This window comes from Rhinatrema bivittatum, chromosome 2 (assembly GCF_901001135.1).
Source record: "Rhinatrema bivittatum chromosome 2, aRhiBiv1.1, whole genome shotgun sequence".
Classification (NCBI taxonomy): Eukaryota; Metazoa; Chordata; class Amphibia; order Gymnophiona; family Rhinatrematidae; genus Rhinatrema; species Rhinatrema bivittatum.
The window spans coordinates 623286592-623311006 of NC_042616.1; the positions used below are offsets into that span (position 1 = coordinate 623286592).

Here is a 24415-nt window from a genome sequence, read left to right on the forward strand (position 1 = left end):
CAACTTAATTAATAGCAGGTAATGGACTTCTCCTCCAAGAACTTATCCAATCCTTTTTTAACACAGCTATACTAACTGCACTAACCGCATCCTCTGGCAACAAATTCCAGAGTTTAATTGTGCGTTGAGTGAAAAAGAACTTTTTCCGATTAGTTTTAAATGTGCCACATGCTAACTTCATGGAGTGCCCCCTAGTCTTTCTATTATCTGAAAGAGTAAATAACCGATTCACATCTACCTGTTCTAGACCTCTCATGATTTTAAACACCTCCATCATATCCCCCCTCAGCCATCTCTTCTCCAAGCTGAAAAGTCCTAACCTCTTTAGTCTTTTCTCATAGGGGAGCTGTTCCATTTCCCTTATCATTTTGGTCGCCCTTCTCTGTACCTTCTCCATCGCAATTATATCTTTTTTGAGATGCAGCGACCAGAACTGTACACAGTATTCAAGGTGCGGTCTCACCATGGAGCGATACAGAGGCATTATGACATTTTCCGTTTTATTCACCATTCCCTTCCTAATAATTCCCAACATTCTGTGTGTTATCCACTATGACGCCTAGATCTCTTTCTTGGGTGGTAGCACCTAATATGGAACCTAACATTGTGTAACTATAGCATGGGTTATTTTTCCCTATATGCATCACCTTGCACTTATCCACATTAAATTTCACCTGCCATTTGGATGCCCAATTTTCCAGTCTCACAAGGTCTTCCTGCAATTTATCACAGTCTGCTTGTGATTTAACTACTCTGAACAATTTTGTATCATCTGCAAATTTGATTACCTCACTCGTCGTATTTCTTTCCAGATCATTTATAAATATATTGAAAAGTAAGGGTCCCAATACAATCTCTGAGGCACTCCACTGCCCACTCCCTTCCACTGAGAAAATTGTCCATTTAATCCTACTCTCTGTTTCCTGTCTTTTAGCCAGTTTGTAATCCATGAAAGAACATGGCCACCTACTTTTCCTAGATGCCTCTCATGAGGAACTTTGTCAAACACCTTCTGAAAATCCAAGTCTCACACAAGGGTGATTCCCAAACCAATAGGCTGTCTGAGCAGGACAGTGGGAAACTGCACTGTGCTGAAAGCACCGCCTCTCTCCCTTTTGCCTGTGAGGCAGCTGACCCACAAAGGGGTCTAGGCAAGAAAAGAAAGAAAGAAAACAAAGAAACAACCATGGAAACGACAGACAAAATCCCCCTGCATAGCAGGGGACGCCTAAGGCAGAGGAGTGATGTGAGTGCCAGTAATAAACATACTCCGCATCACGAAAAACATTACAAACAGAGTTTTGGATCTAGAAACTCCTGGATACAGGAAAAAGACTAGAGATGTAAACAAGAGGACGACTACTAGACAAAGCCCGCATAGCTTCCTTCGGTGTCACAAGATAACCAAAAAGCCAACTGAGGTCCCAAGAGCCCCCCAGAAACAAACTGCGGTCCACTGGCATCCGAGGGACAAAATGCATCTGCAGAAATGTGCCCATGTTTGGCTGATAGGCACAATGGGCAGAAAAACCCAAGCAAATCCTAGAAGAATAATCAGCAACAGTGGCAGGGTCTGTGACCCTACGGGACAGCATCAAGGGTTTCAGGGGATGAAAGGCAATTCCTGAATTGGGTCGCTGGCTCAAACCCCCCGAAGTAGGGAGATAAGTTAGGCCTGATACTCACCTACACTGTACCCTGTCAAAGACAGGGCTATCCATCATGTCTAAGAGATAGTTGAAGTGAGCAGGAAGGCACTTTCAACAACCTAGTGAAGTAAGAAAAGCTAAAGGCAGTAATGGCCAGAACCTGGTGAAAATATAGGGGAAAAAGTGGTATATCTTTTCTTGCAAGAATACACTAAGATATACCTCGAATGCCCATCCCTCGACATTCCAACAAAGTCGGTAGGAGCAAAGAACACAAGTTGAGTTGTATAACAACTTCAAGCGAATAACTCACTGTTGATTCCAGTAAGGAGTTACCCACTGAGATACAGCTGAAATTGAGAGCTAATCCCCCAGAGAAGAACCCCAGAAACACTTCACCAAGAGACAGGAAGCCGGGGTCCTGTCGAACAGGATTTCTTCACTGGCCTGGAAATCCTAAGGGTACCAGGGCAGAGTTATTGTGATCTCTGAAGAAGCTGACACAAACCTGACTTAGGTATTAATACCTCAGCCATGATTACATATACTTTCCCCAAGGAAGCATGCGGTCCAGTAAATGGAACAATAGTTGCATGAATGCTGACTTCCCTGTCCGCAGACAGATTTACCCCTAAAATGGGGAAGTATAGTTTGCAAGCCACTGCAACCAAAGAACAGCACCTCTGTTTCGGAGTCCTTCATCCCCCAGCCCTGGATATGGTGATAGGTTGAAAGGCATACTTGCCAATTAAATGGACAAGAACCTTCCTCACTTAGGGGTACATTTTTAAAGGCCCATGTGGGCATCCATGTGTGCGCAGTTCCAGGCGCGAGCACATGGACGTGCCAATTTTATAATATGCATGCAGCACCGCACGCATGTTATAAAATACAATACCCGTAGGCACATGCACCGACCTGTGTGTGCAGGGGGTGGGGGGTATTTTATTTAAAAAAACGCCCGGCCACACGATCAGGCCATCCCCAGTTCCCTATCCCTCTACCTATCCTCCTTCCTGACTCTTAAACCCACCCTAACTAAACTAATTTTTTTTTTGTTTCTGAACTTACCCAGTCCATGGAGCAGGAGTAAGTTCTGTGTGCCGGCCGGCTGCCGGCGCACGCTGTCCCAGCTAGCACCTACCCAGAGCCTGCCTCCACTCCTTTTCAAAGGCACAGCACTTCCAAGCTTACCAGGAGATACACATGTGGCCAGGCCGCTTTGAAAATGCTCTTAGCCCGACCACGTGCGTATCCCCCCATTTTGGTGCGTGCCGGGCTTTAAAAGTTAGTCTGTAAGGTAGGGTCCTGCAGGAGAGAGTGACTGGCATTAGTGGTCCTTGTTAAAAAAACGTCCAGTGAGCTCAGCAGGCATCAAAGGTGATGCCTGGTTGGGAGAAACCCCCTAATCTTTATTGGGGAGTTACTCTGGAATGGCTCCCTCGTGAAATAGACCTGCTGTGTGCCTTAAGACGAGCTAAGGAGAATCTACCACTTGACCAGCTCTCAGATCCCATAAGGAACAGAGAGCAACCACCAGTCAGAAGCAATGACATCCCTTCTCTGGGAAACGGAGAATTAGGGACACCCTTTGTAGGGGTGGACAACCAGGTGTCCAGAGGGGAACCCAGTTAAAGCAACAGGAATAGAGGCCTCCAATCCCAAAAAACCTTTCAACTCTCCAGTTGAGAGTTGAGTTACAATCGCTGAGATTCAGAAACGAGCAATCTGCCACTGGCAGCCACCCTTAAATGGGGAAGCCCACTACGGTGAGCAACGGAGGGCCCCAGCAAAATAAACAGCCCAATGACCGCTGCTGCTGTCCCCTGTCCTGGCCTATAAGGAGATGCACAGATTCAAAGAATCGAGGCTCCAGTTCGGTGATAAACCTGCAAGGGATGGAGATCCAGGGGCTTCCCCACAAAAATGATTTGTGATATGGGAAAGGTCGAAAGACATATTCCTTTTCTGAGGAAGACTACTCCCAAACACTACCCCTCCTGTGACTACTTCCCTAAGGGTTTGACCAGGAACATAGGTCAGTCCTGTGGTTGCAGTGAGGGAAACACACATATATACCCATACAGTAGAGGGCAACTGGAAGAATAGAGCCCTCTACTGTAGAAGTACGCTTACTAGTACTTAAAACAATAGTATCCGACCTATTGACAGCGGCCCACCTACGAATCTACTTGCCGTGCTTGTGGGTAGAATCCCATGGCACAGCAAGGACTGAGCACCACCTGTTAGAGTTGTTGGCTGGGCATTGCCAAAAAGCAATCAGAGTGTATGTATGATGACCTCCTTCCTCGCCAGTGCTCCCCAGCACTTTGTGGTGCAGAACTGATGAGAAGGTTGATACCTTGACACAATGATGGCAGTACCCTGGCATGGCTGAGTACTGCACAGACAGGGAAAATGCTGTCTGCATCACCAGAGGTGCTTGGAGTAGATGCACCCAGCGAAGACCCGCTCTTAACAGAAAGCTGCTACACATAGCCGCACTAGCTCCCAGAGCAGAAACTTTAAATTTCTTCTTGAGATAGCATTCAAGCTTCCTATCCAAAAGGTCCTTTAGCACTGCAGTGCCAGACACTGGGATAATAGTCTTCCTAGTAACTGCTAAGACCGCAGCATCCAGCTTAGGGACTCTGAGAAAGTCAAGCGCCTCTTCCGGGAGATGGTATAACTTGTCCATCCCCGACGACCTTGAGCACCTTGTCTGGAATATCCACTCCCCATGGAGCTACAGACCCCAACTGAGGGCCCCCCGAGGAGCCTCTATACCCAGTTCCTCCAAAACTGCAAGGATAGGGGGCCAATTCCTTGAAGAGCACTCTAGGGACATCTCCTTCAGCATCTCCGCCAATGCCTGCTCTGGTTCCTGGTCTGCATATGGGTCCACTCCTTGAGGATCCTTGGAAAGCGGGTCACCCTGGGCTGAAGCTGCAGAAGAGGACAGAAGAAGAATCCACTGCAGGCTGGGCTACCGAGGTCCACTGGAGACCTTTCAACCTCATGGCCAGCTCCTGCTCCGAGGCCCTACGTTTCTTGGCAGCCAATTTCCCCACCTTCTCAGAGGCTTTGGGCTTCTTAACCACCTGGGAGCCCCGTTTTCCCCATGTTTCTTAGTAGATCTTGGGCCATAAAGGCCTTTTGCAGCAGGAGAATAGAAACAGAGGAGGAGGAGGAGGAGGACGACGAATCTAAAGCCTCCCCGGGATGCCCATCGAAAAAATACATCCTGATCCTCCTCGATTCAACCCCCTTTAGAGGCACCAGCCTGCAGAGATAAGGGAGGAGGGAAACTTCCCCCCCCCCCCCCCACGGTCCGTGCAGGAGAAGCAAAGGCAGCCAAAATGGCCTCCATTCCTGTGCTAAATGGGAACAGGCCCACCGGGGGCTGCTGCACAGAGGAGAACCTCCCAGGCTCCTGCACGATGATTGTTTGCCCCCCCCCCCCCCCCGGAGGGCTTCCCGACTTGCCCTCCACACCAGGGAGGCACCTGGAACCACAGGTCCTTCAGGGGCTGCCGTGCCGAGGAGAGCCTCCCAGGCTCCTGGTGCAAAGATTGTCTCCCCCCCGGAGTGCTTCCCGACATGCCTGGGACAGACTCTACTGCACGAAAGCCTTGCGCACACATCCCCAAAAGGGGAGCAGACCAAACCACATGGCATTGGGGGCGTTGGGTGGAGGTGAAATCAGCAGGGGGGGCAGCGAAACCAGCGAGAGAAAGACGCCAGGGGGCCGGAGACAAAGAAAGAGAGAGCCTCCAAACAGGCAGAAACAAAACCCCAGCCACCGAACTGCCTACCTGTTCTTTTTCTTCCTGACCTTTTTTTTTTTAAACTTTACCAGGAGAACAGGCTGCAGGCTCAAAGAGATCCCTATCAGGGTGAGTGAACCAGGCTCCCCGGTATCAACCCTGGCCGGCCACCAAGAGAGTGAGCATCTAAAGGTCTCCGACCCTCTACTCAAATGCCTCAACTACCAGGGGGGATGGTCCCACCACAAATATAATTGACTGCAGATCATTCAGCTATTCAAATCAAATTGATGCAATAACTTTTTTTAAGGCAATATTCTGCCATTTAGATAAACAGGTTTACCTGGGGGGTAAAAGGGCACAACTGAAAATTGTCTTCTTCAAAAGTATGCCTGGGCTTCCACAACTCATGTATTTTTAGACGAGGGGGGGGAGGAGAGGAGGTTTACATGCACTATTTTGGCCACACAAATAGCAGATGGAGAGAACATGGATGCATGTGTACTTTGCATTCTCAAAAAGGATCAACACAAGTAGTTTCTCTTTGAAAAGTTGCATTAACTATATGCTTTGAAAGTGCCCATGTAGTTTGCTACTATGTGAGCTATTTGAAAATTGCCCCCTTAAACTCCAATAATCATAATCAAGAACTATTAGCTAACAAAATGTAATTAAAATATATCATAAACTTGCATCCTGTTTCACATCTGTCTCAAAATTATTTCATCTATTTGGGGGAAGGGAGGGAGTTTAGCCAAACATTCAATAAGACACATAAGAAACAAAATACAACAGTAAATTAATTAAAATGGTATACCGTGAAAAAAAAAATTGCAGTGCAATTTTATTTTTGGGGAAGACCGAGGAGCTAGATACATCTAGAAACATACATAGGACTTTTTTTCCATTTATTTATTTATTTTATTTATTTAAAGTTTTTCTATACCGGCATTCGTGATTAAAAATCACATCATGCTGGTTTACATATAACAGGGGGAGTGATTTATCCTGTACTATACTTTTCACATAATACACAATACATTGACCACTGAAGGCAAAGAATTAATGACTGATACAGTTCTGAATAGAAACTCACCTCTTCTATTTTGGGTGTGATCTGAGTTTTCTGCATGTGCTTAATCAGGCCAGTCATAGCTGCCATACACTCATGCTGATTGAGCTCATCCATCTCGAACTCCAGAATATCATCTTGACCAGTGGATTCAGTACGCTCCTATGGAAACAGAGAAGTTGAAATTCTGTACCTGATGTTCATCCGCTGTCTGCAGCTCAATGGAGTCGCACATCTGGGTCATGTGACTTGCACACAAGACTAGCCAGTCCTGCAGAATTGCCATGGGAGGCCAAAGACAGAGCCAGGTTCAGTAAATAGTGTTTGGATTTGTAACTCCCTCTCCCAAAACTGACAAGGTGGACAAAAGGAGGTACTGAGCAGCAGTGCATTAGGCCAGATCCTCCTCCTCCTCTGCTGCCTGGTGCTCAACTGTGACTTTGAATGGCGTGGGACACCTGTGGTGCAGCACAATTGAAAACAGTAAATGGCCCAACAGTAAATGGCCCAGCATAGGAAGGGAATAATAAGTATGTGTGAAAAGAGTTGAGGGCTAGAGGTATGTGCGAAAGAGGCTTTGGGAAAATATAAAATGAGGATTAGGGAGATGGGATGAGAGTGGGTAGTATTGCTGTCTGTGAGAACAAAGACATGGATATAAATGTGTGTATAGCAAATGTTGCTTACCTGATGTAACAGGTGTTCTCACAGGACAGCAGGATGTTAGTCCTCACAAATGGGTGACATCGAGGATGGAGCCCACCACGGAAAACTTCTGTCAAAGTTTAAACAGAACTTTGACTGGCCCCTACTGGGCATGCCCAGCAAGGCACTGACCCTGCAGCCAGCAGGGGTCTCCCTTCAGTCTGATTTTCAAAGCTACAGGCAGTGCCTAAAAAGGAAAACAAAACAAACCCAACACCGCGGGGTGGCGGGCGGGTTTCGTGAGGACTAACATCCTGCTGTCCTGTGAGAACACCTGTTACATCAGGTAAGCAACATTTGCTTTCTCACAGGACAAGCAGGATGGTTGTCCTCACAAATGGGTGAGTACCGAGCTGAGGATGTCCTGACTTGCACCAAATGCACCCAATGACGTGCAACAGGCCCTACAACTTGGGTGGAATTTGGTAAAGGGCATCCGCACCCTACCGGGAAGGTGGAAGGGTGTTGGTACGTCACGTTGGAAAAAGGTTACGCAAGACAGATTGGCCGAAGATGGAGTCCTGTCTTCCAGCTTTGTCCAAACAATAGTGGGCTGCAAAGGTATGGAGAGAACTCCAGGTTGCAGCCCTGCAGATGTCAGGAAGCGGCACCGATCGAAGGTGTGCCACTGACGTCGCCATGGCCCTCACAGAGTGTGCTTTTACACGGTCTTGAAAGGGAATGCCAGCTTGCTGATAGCAAAAAGAAATGCAGTCCGCCAACCAGGAGGAAAGAGCCTGCTTACCCACAGGATGTCCTAACTTGTTAGGATGAAAAGAGACAAATAATTGAGTGCTCTTCCTGTGAGCAACTGTACGGTCTAGATAAAAAGCTAGAGCTCGTTTGCAGTCTAGGGTATGCAGAGTCTGTTCCCCGGAGTTGGAGTGGGGCCTGGGAAAAAAGATAGGTAGTATGATGGATTGATTAATATGAAACTCAGAAACTACCTTAGGTAAAAATTTAGGGTGAGTGCGGAGTACCGCCCGGTCCTGCAGGAGCTTAGTGTAAGGCGGATAGGTAACTAGGGCCTGCAATTCACTAACCCTGCGAGCTGAAGTGATAGCCAAAAGGAATAACACTTTCCATGTGAGATACTTTAACTCACAGGAGTGCAGAGGTTCGAAAGGAGGTTTCATTAGACGACCAAGAACCAGGTTAAGGTCCCAAGATGGGGCCGGAGGACGTAAGGGTGGCTTCAGATGGAGCAAGCCTTTAAGAAAACGTGTTACTAGGGGTTGTACTGAAATAGGGACACCCTGTACACCTTTATGGAAGGCGGCTCCCACACTGACATGCATTCTGATAGAAGAGGTTTTAAGACCTGATTCAGAGAGATGCCATAAATAGTCCAAGAATTTGGAGATTGGACAGGAAAGGGGATCAAGGGACTGAGAAGTGCACCATGATGTGTACCTTTTCCATTTGTATGAGTAAGACTTTCTTGTGGAAGGCTTTCGTGAAGCTATCAGGACCCGAGAAACGGAATCTGAAAGGTTGAAAGGCTGAAGGACTAACCTTTCAACATCCATGCCGTCAGGGACAAGGCTTGGAGGTTGGGATGGAGGAGGCATCCGTCGTTTTGAGTGAGCAGATGCGGGTCCTTTCCCAGAGGAATGTGCCTGCGGATGGAGAGATCCTGGAGTATTGGAAACCATACTTGGCGTGGCCAGTAAGGTGCTATCAGGATCATGGTTCCCCCGTCCTGGCGTAGCTTCACGAGAGTCTTTGACACAAGAGGAAGTGGAGGGAATGCATAGAGCAGACCGGTTGTCCACTTGAGGGAGAATGCATCCCTCGGCCGAGAGTGCTGGCTCCGAATGAGAGAGCAGTAATCGTCCACTTTGTGGTTCTGAGGGGACGCAAAGACGTCTATGCGGGGAGAACCCCACTTGTGAAACAGAGAGGTCGCTACCAGAGGATCGAGTGACCACTCGTGTGGTTGGAAGACACGGCTCAGCTGGTCTGCCAATACATTGTCTACTCCCGGCAGGTAAGTGGCCCTGAGGTACATGGAGTGGGAGAGGGCTTCCGCCCAGATCTGCGCAGCTTCCTGACACAGAAGGAAGGAGCCTGTGCCTCCCTGCTTGTTTATGTACCACATGGCCACTTGGTTGTCCGTCTGGATTAAGATTATCTGATGAAAGAGATGATCTTTGAAAGTGCGGAGCGCATAGCGGATTGCTCGAAGTTCCAGGAAATTTATCTGGTGTTCGGCTTCCTCTTTGGACCATAACCCTTGGGTTTGAAAGTCGTCCACATGGGCTCCCCAACCGATGTGAGAAGCGTCGGTGGTTAGGATTACTTGCGGATCCGGTGGAAGAAAGGGTAAGCCCTGAAGGAGGTTGACCTGAGTCGTCCACCAGGTTAAGGATAGGCGCAGCACTTGTGTGACTGTGACTATGGAGGACAGAGGCTGAAAAGCTTGAATCCATTGGTGTCGTAGAGTCCATTGTGTTACTCTCATGGCTAGTCGGGTCATGGGAGTGACTTGAACCGAGGATGCCATGTGCCCTAGGAGAATGAGGAACTGGCGAGCCGTGGCAGTGTTCTGAGACTGGAGCTGGCGAGCCAGGGACATTAGGGTGTGGACCCTCTGAAGAGGAAGGTAAGTCTTTGCCTGTAAGGTGTCCAAGTCTGCCCCAATGAAGGATAAGGTTTGAGACGGGACTAAGCAAGATTTCTCGTAATTGACGAGAAACCCTAAGGAAAGGAGTGTTTGAATTGTCAATTTTAGGGAGGATTGAGCTATCTGTTGGGTGGAGGCCCTGATTAGCCAATCGTCCAGGTATGGGTAGACGTGGACACCTTCCTTCCTGAGGAATGCTGCTACCACTACGAGACATTTGGTAAAGACTCGTGGGGCAGAAGCTAGACCGAAAGGGAGGACACGGTATTGATAATGTTCGTGGCCTACTAGAAACCGCAGATATTTGCGATGGGATTGTGTGATCGCAATATGGGTATAAGCGTCCTTGAGGTCGAGAGAGCACAGCCAATCCCCTCTTTGAAGCAGAGGGAGCAGCGCACCTAGGGTTACCATTTTGAACTTCTCTTTTTGAAGGTATTTGTTGAGGGCTCGAAGGTCCAAAATGGGACGTAGTCCCCCTGATTTCTTTGGTATTAGGAAGTATCTGGAATAGAATCCCTTGCCTCGTTGAGAGGGAGGAACGGGTTCTATAGCATTTGATTGCAGAAGAAGGGATACTTCCTGTTGTAATTGAGCCAAATGGGTGGATAGACTCCACGCTTGAAGAGGCGGGGAGTCTGCCGGAAGAGTTATGAAGTTGAGGTGGTAACCCTGTGCGATAATTGTTAGCACCCACTGATCTGAGGTGATCTGCAACCAAGGTTGTAGAAAATGGTACAGTCGACCTCCTACAGGGATGTCCGGAAGAGGGGTTTGGCATGTGTTCCCTACAGGGGAGTCAAAGGCCAGCCGCAGGCCCAGGAGGAGGGGCTACAGTAGGCCTTTGTTTCCTAGGCTGACGCGGCTGAGGCCTAGTAGAGGATCGAGCTGGACGAGGCCTGGCCGATGGAGGGTAATAACGGCGTGGTCGAAAGAATGACTTCTTAGAGTCTTTCTTTTGCGGTTGCTTGGAGGTCAGCTCAGGTGGGACAGATGAGAGTTGTTTCAACGTCTCATGGTGGTCTTTCAACTCCGCCACAATCTGCTGAATTTGCTCTCCAAACAAATTATCGCCTAAGCAGGGTAAATCAGCAAGACGATCCTGAACCTCTGGGCGAAGGTTGGATGATTTTAACCAAGCCCAACGTCTGGCTGAGATGGCTGTGGCTGAAACTTTTGTGGAAGCATCGAATATGTCGTAGGCAGTCCGAATCTCGTGCTTCCCTGCCTCAAATCCCTTGTGAAGAAGGGCTTGAAGCTGCGGTTGGTATTGGTCTGGTAACGTGTCAGCATAGTCTTGCATCTGCTTAAGGATGGCTCTGTTGTACTGAGTCATATAAAGTTGATATGAAGCTATGCGTGAAATCAACATAGCTCCATGATAGACTTTCCGTCCAACACTATCTAGGAACTTGTTGTCCCTGGTAGGTGGAGTAGAAGAGTGTGGCTTAAGACGCTTGGCCTTCTTCTGCGCGGACTCAACCACAACAGAGCGATGATCCAGTTGAGGTTTTTGGAAACCTGGTGCTGACTGGACAAGGTAGGTGGAGTCAGCTTTTTTGTTAACTGGGGACACTGATGAAGGAGATTCCCAGTTTTTCTTGAGCAGATCCAAAAACACCTGGTGTATAGGGATGGAAGCGATGATTTTTGGAGCATCCAGAAATTGAAGGAGTTCCATCATCTGGTGTCTGTCATCAGCTTCAGATTGTAGTTGAAAAGGTACAACTTCTGACATCTCTTTCACAAAGTTAATGAAAGATAGATCCTCAGGAGGAGATCTTTTTCTACTCTCTGTAGGAGATGGAGGCGAAGGTAAATCCGTGTCAGAAGATGTATCATCATCATCACCCCAGGTATCGTAGGGATCAAGTGGGGTTTGTAACCCTGATGGACCTGGCTGAGGCTCTAAAGGCATCGATGGAAACCGAGGTGGAATCGGTGCCGTAGGTGGAACCAGAAATGGCATCGATGGCTTCGGTGCTGTCGATGGAATCTGTGCCTGGCGTGGAATGGATGGAACCGAAGGATATATCGGTGGAGATATACCAGAAGGCACCGATGGAACCACCCCGGAAGGGGGAATCCGGAACGGTGTTTCTCCTGCCGATGAAAATCCAGTCGGAGACGGTGGTGTTGTCGATGGCACTGGAATCACCGATGGAAGGGCCGTCATGAGCGCCTCCATGCGGCTCAGTAGCGGTGCTAGCGCTTGTATAAACGGCTCGGTGGTCGGTTCCCTCCTCGGTGGCGAAGCCGGTGCCGGTGTCGGTGCCGGGGGCGGCACTGGAACCGGTGCCGGAGACGGTGCCGATGGAGGTTGCAATTTCTTCATCGCTTTCTCGATGGCCTCCTGGACCAGCCGGTCCAGTTCTGCCCGGAGACCAGGGGTAACCATACCCGGCTCGACGGGAGAGGGAGGCTGAGGCAGGGCCGGAGGGACCACCGTAACCGGTGGGATCACGGCCCCCGCACCCCGGGAGGGTGAGGGTTTCCTCGATGCCTGCGAACGAGACGTGGAGGGTGTCCGGTCTGTTCGTGGCTTCTTTGTCGGTGGCTCGGCTTGAGCAGAGGTCGATGGCTGTGGATCCTCGACAGGCCGAGATTTGTGCCGTCGATAGCGGTGCTTTTCCTTCCGATCCCCTCGCCCATCCGGGGAAGGGACGGGAGTCGACGGCCGAGAAGCGATCGATGGCGGGCGGTCACCGGAGGGTTGACGATGATGGTACAACTTCGACGGTGCCGGTTCCGATGACATTGATGCTATCGATGGCGTTGGGGTGGGTGCATGGAAGAGGAGCCCCCATCTTCTCCATCCTGGCTTTGCGACCCTTGGGTGTCATTAAGGCACATTTGGTGCAAGTCAGGACATCATGCTCACTACCCAAACACATCACACAAACCCTGTGGGGGTCTGTGATGGACATAGTCCGGGTACAATCCGGACAACGGCGGAACCCCGTTGCCATGGCCTGAAGCCCAAATTTAGGCTGGGGATCGGTAAGTGCCAACAGGCCTCAAGGGCCAAATTCGACGGTAGTCGATGGAAAAAGGCAAAAAACTTACCGGGTTCCGTAAGATGACTAAAAATTTGTCGAAGGGAGACCCCTGAGGGGCAAATTTTCTTAGGAAATTAACTTCCAAATTCCTGTCAGGAACGTGGTTAGAGAGCTCCTTTCACCGCGTGGCAACTGCTGCGCGGAAAAAAGAAGACTGAAGGGAGACCCCTGCTGGCTGCAGGGTCAGTGCCTTGCTGGGCATGCCCAGTAGGGGCCAGTCAAAGTTCTGTTTAAACTTTGACAGAAGTTTTCCGTGGTGGGCTCCATCCTCGATGTCACCCATTTGTGAGGACAACCATCCTGCTTGTCCTGTGAGAAACATACACATCTATACAGGCAATTGGGATGGAAAAGAAGGCACCCCTCTCCCATTCCCAATCCTCCCCCTCTCCATAGCTCTGGATTCTTTCTTCCTCTTCACATGCCCATTCCTCCCTTTCTCGCTCAGTATCCCCATCCCTGAGATCTCCTCCACACTATCTGAGATGTCCCACCTATAAAAATCCCAAAAGAAATTAAAAAAAAAAAAAAGGCTGGAAATCTGCTTTGTTAAATATAGATTTTTTTATAATAAAAATAAACAAAATGATTTAAATGTATGCAAATATGCTCAAGATTCTTTAACTTTTATGTAGAATCTATTCCAGAACTATCACAGGAAACTAGGAGCTGAGACTTCCCTTTCCTTTGGTTTTCAATGGAACTTAAGTTGCAAACATGGAACAGAAAGCAGGGAAACAATCATGGAAGACAACTGGAAATGAGCCATAAGATGGAAATTGGGTTTTATCTTTCCCTCATTACCCTGTTTCTCTGAAATGTCCTAGTAACAGTGAGCTGAGTTCTTCCCTCCAAAAAAGCAGAATCACAGGATTCCTCTTCCCTGGAAGAAATCTCACCTACATCTAAAATCTTCTCAAAATCATCTCAATGCTCCTTAGGAGACCTCTGAGAGGTGGCAGTGTAGTAGGAGATCTCTTCCTCTAGGCCCCAAACCTCATTGCACTTTCAAGCCAGGGAGTAAATCCTGTGTCCCTCTTGGAAGTCCTTCTCCTAGAATTCCACTCAATCAGGAGGGAAACCAGGCTAAAGGCCCATCATTCCAGGAGCTAGTCCTTCCTTTTCCACTTTATCTAGTCTAGCACCAGATTAGACTATAAAAGAGGAATGTTATCCTACCATTTGCTGGAGACAAAGAATACCAGCGGCCAATGTCAGATTGGGACTTTACATAGGGCAATGACGGCAAACCTGTTGTTCTCTGTCTCAATCTGCTGACTTGGAAGCATAAACCCACTTGTCTGGACTGCTTTGGCTGGAGAAAAGGTAGGAACAGTGTTTAGATATGTGAGGGGGGAAAAAAAGGGTAAGGCAGGTCAGAGGTTCCTGTAAGAGTTGAGAATAATACAAGAGTAGCATTTATGCAGAAGAAACCAAAAAGGGACTGGAAAATGGATAACAACTTGCCAAGAAAAAACAAACTCAGATTTTGCAGGGTTCAGAGATGAAATGAGAACACATTCAGGGGGCAAGAAATGTGAGGCAAGATATATAAGCTGCAGAAATAAAGGACAAAGAGGAAGAGAAAAGGTATATCTGCATGTCATCAAGCGTTAAGTTTTATTCAAGAAGAAATTGTAATCTGTTAATTTACTTTCCATGAGTCATGCTACACCAGTCCAGGTCAATCCATACCAGTGGTTTTTGTCCCCCTACCAGCAGATAGAAGCAGAGCACACAGTTCTTCTGTGACATCATCACCACTACTTATAGGTGGTGCAGCCCAGACAAATCCAGTAGCCACTTGACAAAGCACTCCAAAAAGGCAAATCATAGCAACCCAAGCAAACTTCCAACATCTTAAGGGAGAGCCTTTTACCTTGAGCAAACTCCTGTCCTTAAAAATGAAAATGAAAAAAGCACATAAGGAAGGACAGGAAAGAGGACCATTCCTGGATAAATACAGGCAGCCCTGTATTTATCAATAGGCATCCATTAATCCATACCTAGGGTGGCAAACCTTTGGAGGCAGTAAGGTGGCTAAGATTTACTGCCTTCCAGTCAATTCATTCAGCAGAGAACAGCTCTCTGCACCCTGTAACAAACCCTTTCAGGAGGAAGAGGGGTGAAAGTACCAAAAGTGTCTAGGGACAGCAAAATCCTAAATCTGTCCCTGACACAAGCTTGTCTTTGGCAATGTATAAACAAGACAGAAACTCAGCAAGCATAAGATTGCTAAAAGCCCAACTTCCTGGGTGGGTCCTGGACTGGTGTAGCCAAACTCATGGAAAGTAACTTAACAGATAAAAATTTCTCCTTCCATTTCATCCTGCTACAACAGTTTAGGTCAATCCATACCAGTAGGAAGTATCAAAGCCCAACTAATTAGAGAGGGAGGAAGCAAGGGCCGCCCTGAGAACTCCAAAAGCTGCATCCTCTTTCATCAGAACATCTAATTCTTCTAAAAAGAAGGCAGACGACTAAACTGCCACCTTGCAAATGTCCATGAGGGCAACCGCTACTGCCTCCACCCAAGAAAGATTGTGCTCTGGTGGAATTAGTGTGGATGAACTCCAGGACCCATCAGCCTTTGAGCAAATATGCTGAAGGAATGGTGTCCTTGATCCATCTAGCTAAAAGTTGCCTTACAAGCCACCTCTCCTTTGTTAGGCCCTCCAAACATGAAAAATCTGTCAGACTTACAAAAGGAATTTTAAGGTATCTGATGACTGCCTGGCAAACATCCAGCAAACATAATGACTTATTGATATCCTGATATTCTTCCAACTTTTTCTGAGGAAGAGTAACTGATTAACATGAAAATCCGACATTACCTTCAGTAAAAAGGAAGACACTGGGAGCAAGGCCAGAATTTGACGAAATAATGAGGAAAAGATCTCTACAGGACAAAACTTGGATCTCTGAAGTGAGGCGAGCTGAACCAATAGCTACCAGAAATACTGTCTTCAAGGAAAGGTACTTTAGCGGAACTCATTTGAGAGGCTCAAAAGGGGCAATGCCAAGGCCTGCAGCACTGAAATGAGATCCCATTGCAGGACTAAGGGTCGAAATGGAGGCCTCAAATCTTTTAACAGCTCGAAAATGGAACACATCCCGATCAGCTGCAATGGATACATCATTTAGCCTGCTTCTAGAGCAGGAAACTGCCACTACCTGCACTTTTAAGGAAATTCAAAGCCAATTCTTTGTTCAGATCCTTCCGAAAAAAGGCAAGCATACAAAGATTATTGGCATGCCACAGGGAAATCCCACAATTCTAGCAGAAAGCTTCAAAAACTCACCAAACTCTGATAGGCCAGAGAAATGGAAATCCTCTGAAAAAGGTAGAGAACAGCTATAGTGTAGCCCTTTCTACAAGCATGCCCTTTCAAGAAGTAACAAACAAAAAAAGAACCACAACGTGTCTTATTACTGTAAATACGAAAAAAACAAAAAGACAATCAATCACTTCTTTAAAACTGTATACGCCCGATGAACTGCTACTTATTTAAATAATTTAGGAATTATAATATTTGTATTTTTGGTAGAAACCGCATCAGCAAGCCAGACGACGGCAGTGGGGTCACTTGCCGTCCGGACTACTCGTCACTTGCGGCGTGATTGTTTATAAATTTGAAAGTCTGTGTTTAAATTAATAAATGCATTGGTAATATCATCTGTTCCTTATGTGAGAGATGAAGAATAAAGCCCGACAACGGCCGGTGTTTTGCGAAGAAAATCGCTTCTTCAGGAGTCGATTGCATAAATTCCAATGAATCTAGAACAGATGCTATTTTAAAAGAAAAAACGTCAAAAAATATATTCATAAATACTTAGCTTCGGGTGTTACAGCAAACACCAACCTTCATCCCGGACTGTGCTGTCTCATATGAAAATCTTTAGAACGGGACGGGACAAACCCTGAGTCATTGACCCTTTAAAAAGGCCCGCGTTTTTTGTGAATGTGGTGACGTATGACGTTCCGTCTCACTGACGGCATGTTGCTATGGTAACCTGTCAACATTAAGCAACTTTAAGCAACTCTAACGCTGTTACTTCGACCAATCAAAACTAGAATGGGTGTTTTCACAAAAAAACTTGAAGTTCCATTGCTAAATTCAGCCCTTTAGGTTCAACTGTATCAAGACGATGAATCCAACGTTGCTCAGCACGTAACAGTCGGTTGTTGAAATCTCCTCCCCGCCAGCTAGGGGATAGCTGTTCCAGTACACAGACTTTTAAATTGTCAAAATTATGTTGGTATTGAAGACAATGGGCTGTCAATGGGGCTGACAACCTCTCCGTGGAGATACAGGACCGGTGCTCAATTAGTCGGGTTTTCAATGCTCGCTGGGTCTTACCCACGTACCACAAGTTACATGGGCACTGTATTAAATAAATCAATCCAGTGGAACGACAATCTGTAAATTGCCTCAAAATGTGAGTAAAATTAATTCTTGTAAAATGTAAAGATGATGTATCAATCATTACTTGACATACTGTACATGTTCCACAGGATGTGTGTGCGCCTATTTTAACCACTGGCTGTGGAACCATAGAGTCAGAATGTACTAATAAATCTTTACAATTAGAACCTCTAGTGAGTGCAAACCGAGGGGTGTCCTGGAATTCATCATGGATCTGCAGTAAATGCCAATTTTGATAAATAATCCTTTTCATGACCGAAGTCATTGATGAAAACGGCAAAACATAAGTCAATGTATCTGTGGGTTCTGACATCTGTGGTATGAATAGCCAATCCCTGTTTGTGAATTTAGCACGCGTGTAAGCACATTTGACACAGCGTGGAGGATAACCTCTCTTGATAAACCGATCTGTCAAAACTGCAGCTTGCTGATGGAACTCATTTGGGGTTGTACATAGTCTCCTCAGCCTAAAAAATTGGCTCACTGGTAGATTTTCTTTTAGAGACCGTGGGTGTGCACTTGTGAAATGGAGAAATGTATTGGATGCAATATCTTTCCTATACATTGTGGTTTCAAAACCATGAGATTTCTTAAAAATTTTTATGTCCAAAAAATTAATAGCCATGGTGTTAATCTCTGATGTGAAATGAAGATGAGGATTGCGGGTGTTTAACCAATTCAAAAATTCTTGAAAGCCAGAAATGGTACCTGTCCAAAATAACAGTATATCATCGATATATCGTTTCCATGTTTTTATATATTGAGTAAAAGGATTGTTGTTGTAAATCCAATTATCTTCGAAGACAGCCATGTAAAGATTCGCTAAGTCCGGAGCCATGGTCGCTCCCATGGCGGTACCGCAAATCTGCTGGTAGAAAACACCTTCGAATGCGAAAATTTTTTTTGTTAAAGCGATATCTAATAAGGCTGACAAAAAACTGGATGGAATTCTATGTGGACGTGGTCGTTTCTCAAAAAATCTCTCCACAATCAATAACATCTCATCCATGTGGAATAGAAGTGTATAAAGCTTCCACATCAAGGGTGTTACCTCGATCGGGGCGCGCGGCGGCGCGATGCGCGGGAGGAGCCGGGTAGGGCACGGAGTGTGATGGCGCGCTTCGGTTGGCGTCTGCGGTGCGGGTCCGCAGCGCAGGAATAGCGCTTCCCCCGCGATTCGCTGGCCTCTGTGCGCGCAAGCAGGACCTAGTCTCGCGCGATTTGGACTGGCCACGCCCCCTGACGTCAGACGCCGACTAAGGCCACTTTGCGCGGGAGATTGGGGCTATTTAAACTGAAGTACATCTCCTGTTCTTTGCTTCGGCCACTTTTGTTCCTGGGAGCATCGCTGTATGTTGGCTTGCTGTTTCGCTGCTTCTGACCTGTTTCGGACTGCCTCTGGATTACTCTGCCTGCTGCCTGCCTATTCGGATTATCTGCCTCTGGTTCCTGATTGCTCGCTGCCTGCCCCGACCTCGGACTGCCTCTGGATTACTCTGCCTGCTGCCTGCCTATTCGGATTATCTGCTTCTGGTTCCTGATTGCTCGCTGCCTGCCCCGACCTCGGACTGCCTCTGGATTACTCTGCCTGCTGCCTGCCTATTCGGATTATCTGCTTCTGGTTCCTGATTGCTCGCTGCCTGCCCCGACCTCGGACTGCCTCTGGATTACTCTGCCTGCTGCCTGCCTATTCGGATTATCTGTTTTTGGTTCCTGATTGCTCGCTGCCTGCCCCGACCTCGGACTGCCTCTGGATTACTCTGTCTACAGCCTGCCCTGACTCGGACTGCCCACCGATACCCGCGCTCTCCTCCTGAGTCCAGACTCCTACGTCTCCAGGTAAGCGGTCTAAACTGTGGTTCCACTATTATCTGAATACTAGACGTAACAAAGGGTTACTAATGTAAGTTGGGTGGTGTCTTCATGAAAAGTTTCCAAGAATTGAATAATTTGTTGTGAATCCCTGATGTAGGACGGCTGAATCCCAACAAAAGGTGCTAAAAAGAAATCTATAAACCTAGAAAGAGGCTCTAGGAGTGATCCTTTACTGGAGACTATGGGTCTTCCTGATGGATTTACGATATGTTTGTGAATCTTAGGCAGATGATAAAACACTGGAACCACAGGGTGGGTGTTGTATAAAAAAGAACCCTCATGTGATGTTAGAAAACCTTGATCTACTCCTTGTTGAACAATGTGCTTAATCAATTCTGAAAGTGTAGGAGTGGGATCAGATGCCAGAACTATATAAAACTGATTATTCTGGAGTTGCCGTTGTGCTTCGCAAGGTAAGACCCAGCGAGCATTGAAAACCCGACTAATTGAGCACCGGTCCTGTATCTCCACGGAGAGGTTGTCAGCCCCATTGACAGCCCATTGTCTTCAATACCAACATAATTTTGACAATTTAAAAGTCTGTGTACTGAAACAGCTATCCCCTAGCTGGCGGGGAGGAGATTTCAACAACCGACTGTTACGTGCTGAGCAACGTTGGATTCATCGTCTTGATACAGTTGAACCTAAAGGGATGAATTCAGCAATGGAACTTCAAGTTTTTTTGTGAAAACACCCCTTCTAGTTTTGATTGGTCGAAGTAACAGCGTTAGAGTTGCTTAAAGTTGCTTAATGTTGACAGGTTACCATAGCAACATGCCGTCAGTGAGACGGAACGTCATACGTCACCACGTTCACAAAAAACGCGGGCCTTTTTAAAGGGTCAATGACTCAGGGTTTGTCCCGTCCCGTTCTAAAGATTTTCATATGAGAGACAGCACAGTCCGGGATGAAGGTTGGCGTTTGCTGTAACACCCAAAGCCAAGTATTTAACGTTATGAATATATTTTTTGACATATGTTTTTTCTTTTAAAATAGCATCTGTTCTAGATTCATTGGAATTTATGCAATCGACTCCTGAAGAAGCGATTTTCTTCGCGAAACACCGGCCGTTGTCGGGCTTTATTCTTCATCTCTCACATAAGGAACAGATGATATTACCAATGCATTTATTAATTTAAACACAGACTTTCAAATTTATAAACAATCACGCCGCAAGTGACGAGTAGTCCGGACGGCAAGTGACCCCTACTGCCGTTGCCTGGCTTGCTGATGCGGTTTCTATCAAAAATACAAATATTATAATTCCTAAATTATTTAAATAAGTAGCAGTACATCGGGCGTATACAGTTTTAAAGAAGTGATTGATTGTCTTTTTGTTTTTTTCGTACTTTCAAGAAGTAAGCCATAAGACAGAATGGAGTTGGATCCTCCATATGAATTGTGCCCTGCGTCAACAAACCCAAAGACACTGAAAGACACAGAAGAAAGCAGACATGAAGCCTCTTCAAGTCTGCAAACCAAAAGCCTCAGAGGTCAGTCTGAAGCTATCAGAATCACCCAATTGCTCTCAATCTTGATGCAACATAATGCCCTGCCAATAAGAGACCATAGGGGGAGGACAAAGAAGACTCTCATCCCCCGCTAACCAAGGTGGAACTAGAGCATCTATGCCCTCTGCCCCTTTCTGTGACAGTTGAAAAACCAAAAAAATTCTGCATTCTTGTGGGATGCCAAGAGATCCATATGAGGCATGCCCCACCTGAGAATCACTCAATGAAAGGCGTCCCCAGTAGGCTCTCATTCTCCAGGATTGAGCAGATTTCTGCTGAGATAATCAGCTTGAACACTGTCCTGACCCACGATGTGAGCTGCCAATAGCTGCAAGTGTTGCTTCTTTGGGGGAACAGCTGGTCCATCTCCTCAAGACTCATCCCAGCTCCTGATGCCTCGCTCTGCCTGTTCATGTACACTATCGCTGGGGCACTGTTGGATAGTATTCTGACCACCCTGCCTCAGAGAAGTGGAAGAAATTGAATCAAAGTCAACCTTATTGTCCTGGTCTCCATCCTGTTGATGGACTAGGATGCTTCCTCCAGCGACCAGCACCCCTGGGCCATCTGGTCCAGATAGTGAGCTCCCCAGCAGAAAAGACTTGCATCAGTCATAACCAAAACCCAAGAGGAGATTGTTAGGCTGATTCCATGCAACAGATTCTGTGGAATGAACCACCAGGGAAGACTCACTAATGAAGGCAGAGGAAGACAAATCTTGTAATCCTGAGACTGAGGTGACTAGTGAGATAGAAGAAAGGACTGAAGATGCCTTATTTGAGCTGAGGCCCATGGGATGCTGCCATAGAACATTGCCATTGAACACAGGAGCTGCAGATAGCCCCATGCTTTCGAGGCCAGACAGTAAAAGAAATTTCTGACCTGAGAAATCAGCCTGTTTACTCTTACGGTCAACATCACTCGACTCTTCAGATTACCGAAGCACGGCCCCAGAAACTCCAGAGACTGTGAAGGAGTAACCATGCTTTTTGCATAAACTGATAACCGAACCCAAGTCTTCTAAAACTTGAACCACTGTCAGAAGCTTGAATATTTTTCTAATAGGATTTGGCCCTGATTAACCAATTGTTTCGTAAAATGGTCAAGACTCATTATTTTAAGATGGCTTTTAATTAGATTTTAAATGAAGTATTTTATGTATATTGTGATTTTATTGTTATGTTTGTGATAATCTGCATCGATGTACTAATGTAAGTTGCGGAATATAAAAATGTTTAATAAATAAATTGTCCAGATAGGGATAAACCAAAAGACCTTCTTGACACAAAAAAAGCTGCTGTGACAACTATGATCTTTGTGAACATTCTCAGTGCTGTTGCCAACTCGAATTGGAGCATTTAGAACTGAAAGTGCTTGTGCACGATGCAAAAATGAAAGTATCTCTGATCTTCCTTTCAGATAGAAACATGAAGATAAGCTTCTGAGTGGTCCCAGAGAGGCAATGAATTCTCCTTCCTGGACCACAGTCAACACATGAGCACAGCATTTCCATTCAGAAATGGGAGATCCAGAGATTGTTTACACCCTTGAGATTTCTCAGTGGGGAGAGGTAAACAGTGGAGTGCCACAGGGATCTGTACTTGGACAGTGCTTTTTAATATATATATTTATTTATTTAAAATCTTTTCTATACCATCGCTATAGGTACAATGACTGAGGTGATCAAATTTGCACACAAAATTAGTCAGAGTAGTTAAATCACAAGCGGATAATGATAAATTGCAGTAGAACCTTGTGAGACTGGAAGATTGGGTGTCTATATGGCAGATGAAATTGAATGTGGATACGTGCAAAGTGATATACACAGGGAAAAATAACCCATACTAAGTTAAGTTTCATGTTAGGAATTACTATCCAGGAAAAAGATCTAGGCATCATAGTGGACAATACATTGAAATCAACAGCTCAGTGTGCTGCAGTGGTCAAAAAAATGAACAGAATGTTAAGAATTATCAGGATGGAATGGTGAATAACTGAGAATGTCATTATGCCTCTGTTTTGCTCCATGGTCAGTCTGCAACTTGAATACTGTGTTCAACTCTGGCGGCCACATCTCAAAAAAGATATAGATGAACTGGAGAAGGTACAGAGAAGGGCGACCAAAATAATAAATGGGATGAACAACTCCACTATGAGGAGAGGCTAAAGAGGTTAGGACTGCTCAGCTCGAAGAGACGGCTGAGGACGGGATATGACGACAGTCTACAAAATCAGAGGACTAGAACAGGTAAATGTGAACTGGTTGTTTAGAAGAACTAGGGGGCACTCCATGAAGTTACAAGTAGTGCATTTAAAACAAATCAGAAAATTCTTTTTCACTCAATGCACAATTAAGCTCTGGAATTTTTTGACAGAGGATGTGGTGAGGGCAGTTCGGTTAGTGGGTTTAAAAAATGTTTGGACAAGTTCATCGAGAGAAGTCTATAAACTGTTATTAGTCAAGCTGACTTAGGGAATAGCCACTGCTTATTACCGGCATTAATAGCATATTCCATGCACTTCTTCATGGAGTACCCTCTATAACCCTTATTTAATGTTTGGGTAATTGCCAGGTACTTGTATCCTGGATTGGCCACTGTTGGAAACAGGATGCTGGGGTTGATGGACCCTTAGACTGACCCAGTATGGCAACTTCTTATGTTCTTATTGATATGATAGAGATTTATTAAATCTTGAGTGGATTGTAACAACTAAATGCAAATCAGTTCTTAAAAAAAAATTAAATAAAAGGAATAGGGGCTCTCCAAGTTGTTAATAAGTAGCACATTTAAAACAAATCTGAGAACATATTTTTTCATTCAACGCACAATTAAGTTCTGGATTTCAATGCAGGAAAATGTGGTAAACTTGAGTTTAAAAAAATGTTTGGACAAGTTACTGATGGAAAAATCCATAAATAGTGGTTCACCAGCTAGACTTGGGGAAGGTCACTGCTTATACCCGGGAGTAAGAAGAATAGAATCTATATTATCTGGGATCCTGCCAGGTACCTGTGACCTGGAATTTCCACTGTTGGCAACAGGATACTGATCTTGATGGACCTTTAGTATGACCCAGTATTGCAATTCTTATGTTATGTCACATTTGACGATGATGTGAACTTTCCCGAGGTGGCATGAACACCGTTGTGATGAGCATATTTTGAAGCTGATTTGCTTTGCACACATCTTCAGGCAGAAAATACCCTAAGGGAAATTGAAAGATTAAGTGTTCTTTGGAAAGATGACTCCAAATGGAAAGGAAAAAATGGAGTAGCTCAATGTTTAACAAATCAGAAGTCCTACTATGATTAATGTGGAGAAGTTGATGAAGCAATGAAAAACAAATAAGAACATGAAGAGTTGAAATGCCTATCTAGAGACATTAAGAAGGAAACAAATTAAAATAAAAAATTCAACAGAGCAAAAAGAGTACAAAGATCAGCAACGGTCTAGTGAGAAACTCCTCAGACAGACAAAATCCACACTTGGGGGCAGCTCTGGTTTCCTGGAACCCTTGCTGCGCATGCTTACAGAAAAGTAGTTTCTTCTAGCTGAAATATCTGTGATTGGAAGAAATTATTTATTAAGAAATGACAGAGGACTTTATGATACAATCACAAAACCTTTAGCCCATCCAATACAATTATCTACCAAAACTGAGTCACTGTTTATTGAAACACTTTAATAATGTATTAAGATGTGCAAATTTTTCACATCCTTAT

At 45.8% G+C, this 24415-nt stretch overlaps 1 protein-coding gene across 2 annotated transcripts in view; it reads right to left on the reverse strand.

Annotated features, from left to right (window-relative positions):
* Window positions 1-24415, reverse strand: part of PRKDC (protein kinase, DNA-activated, catalytic subunit) — a 683602-nt gene that overhangs the window by 272872 nt on the left and 386315 nt on the right. For both annotated transcript variants that reach the window (XM_029591248.1, XM_029591249.1), the window contains exon 47: window positions 6513-6650. In XM_029591248.1, the coding sequence (XP_029447108.1) occupies window positions 6513-6650 (138 nt within the window). The remainder of the gene's footprint in view (window positions 1-6512; window positions 6651-24415) is intronic.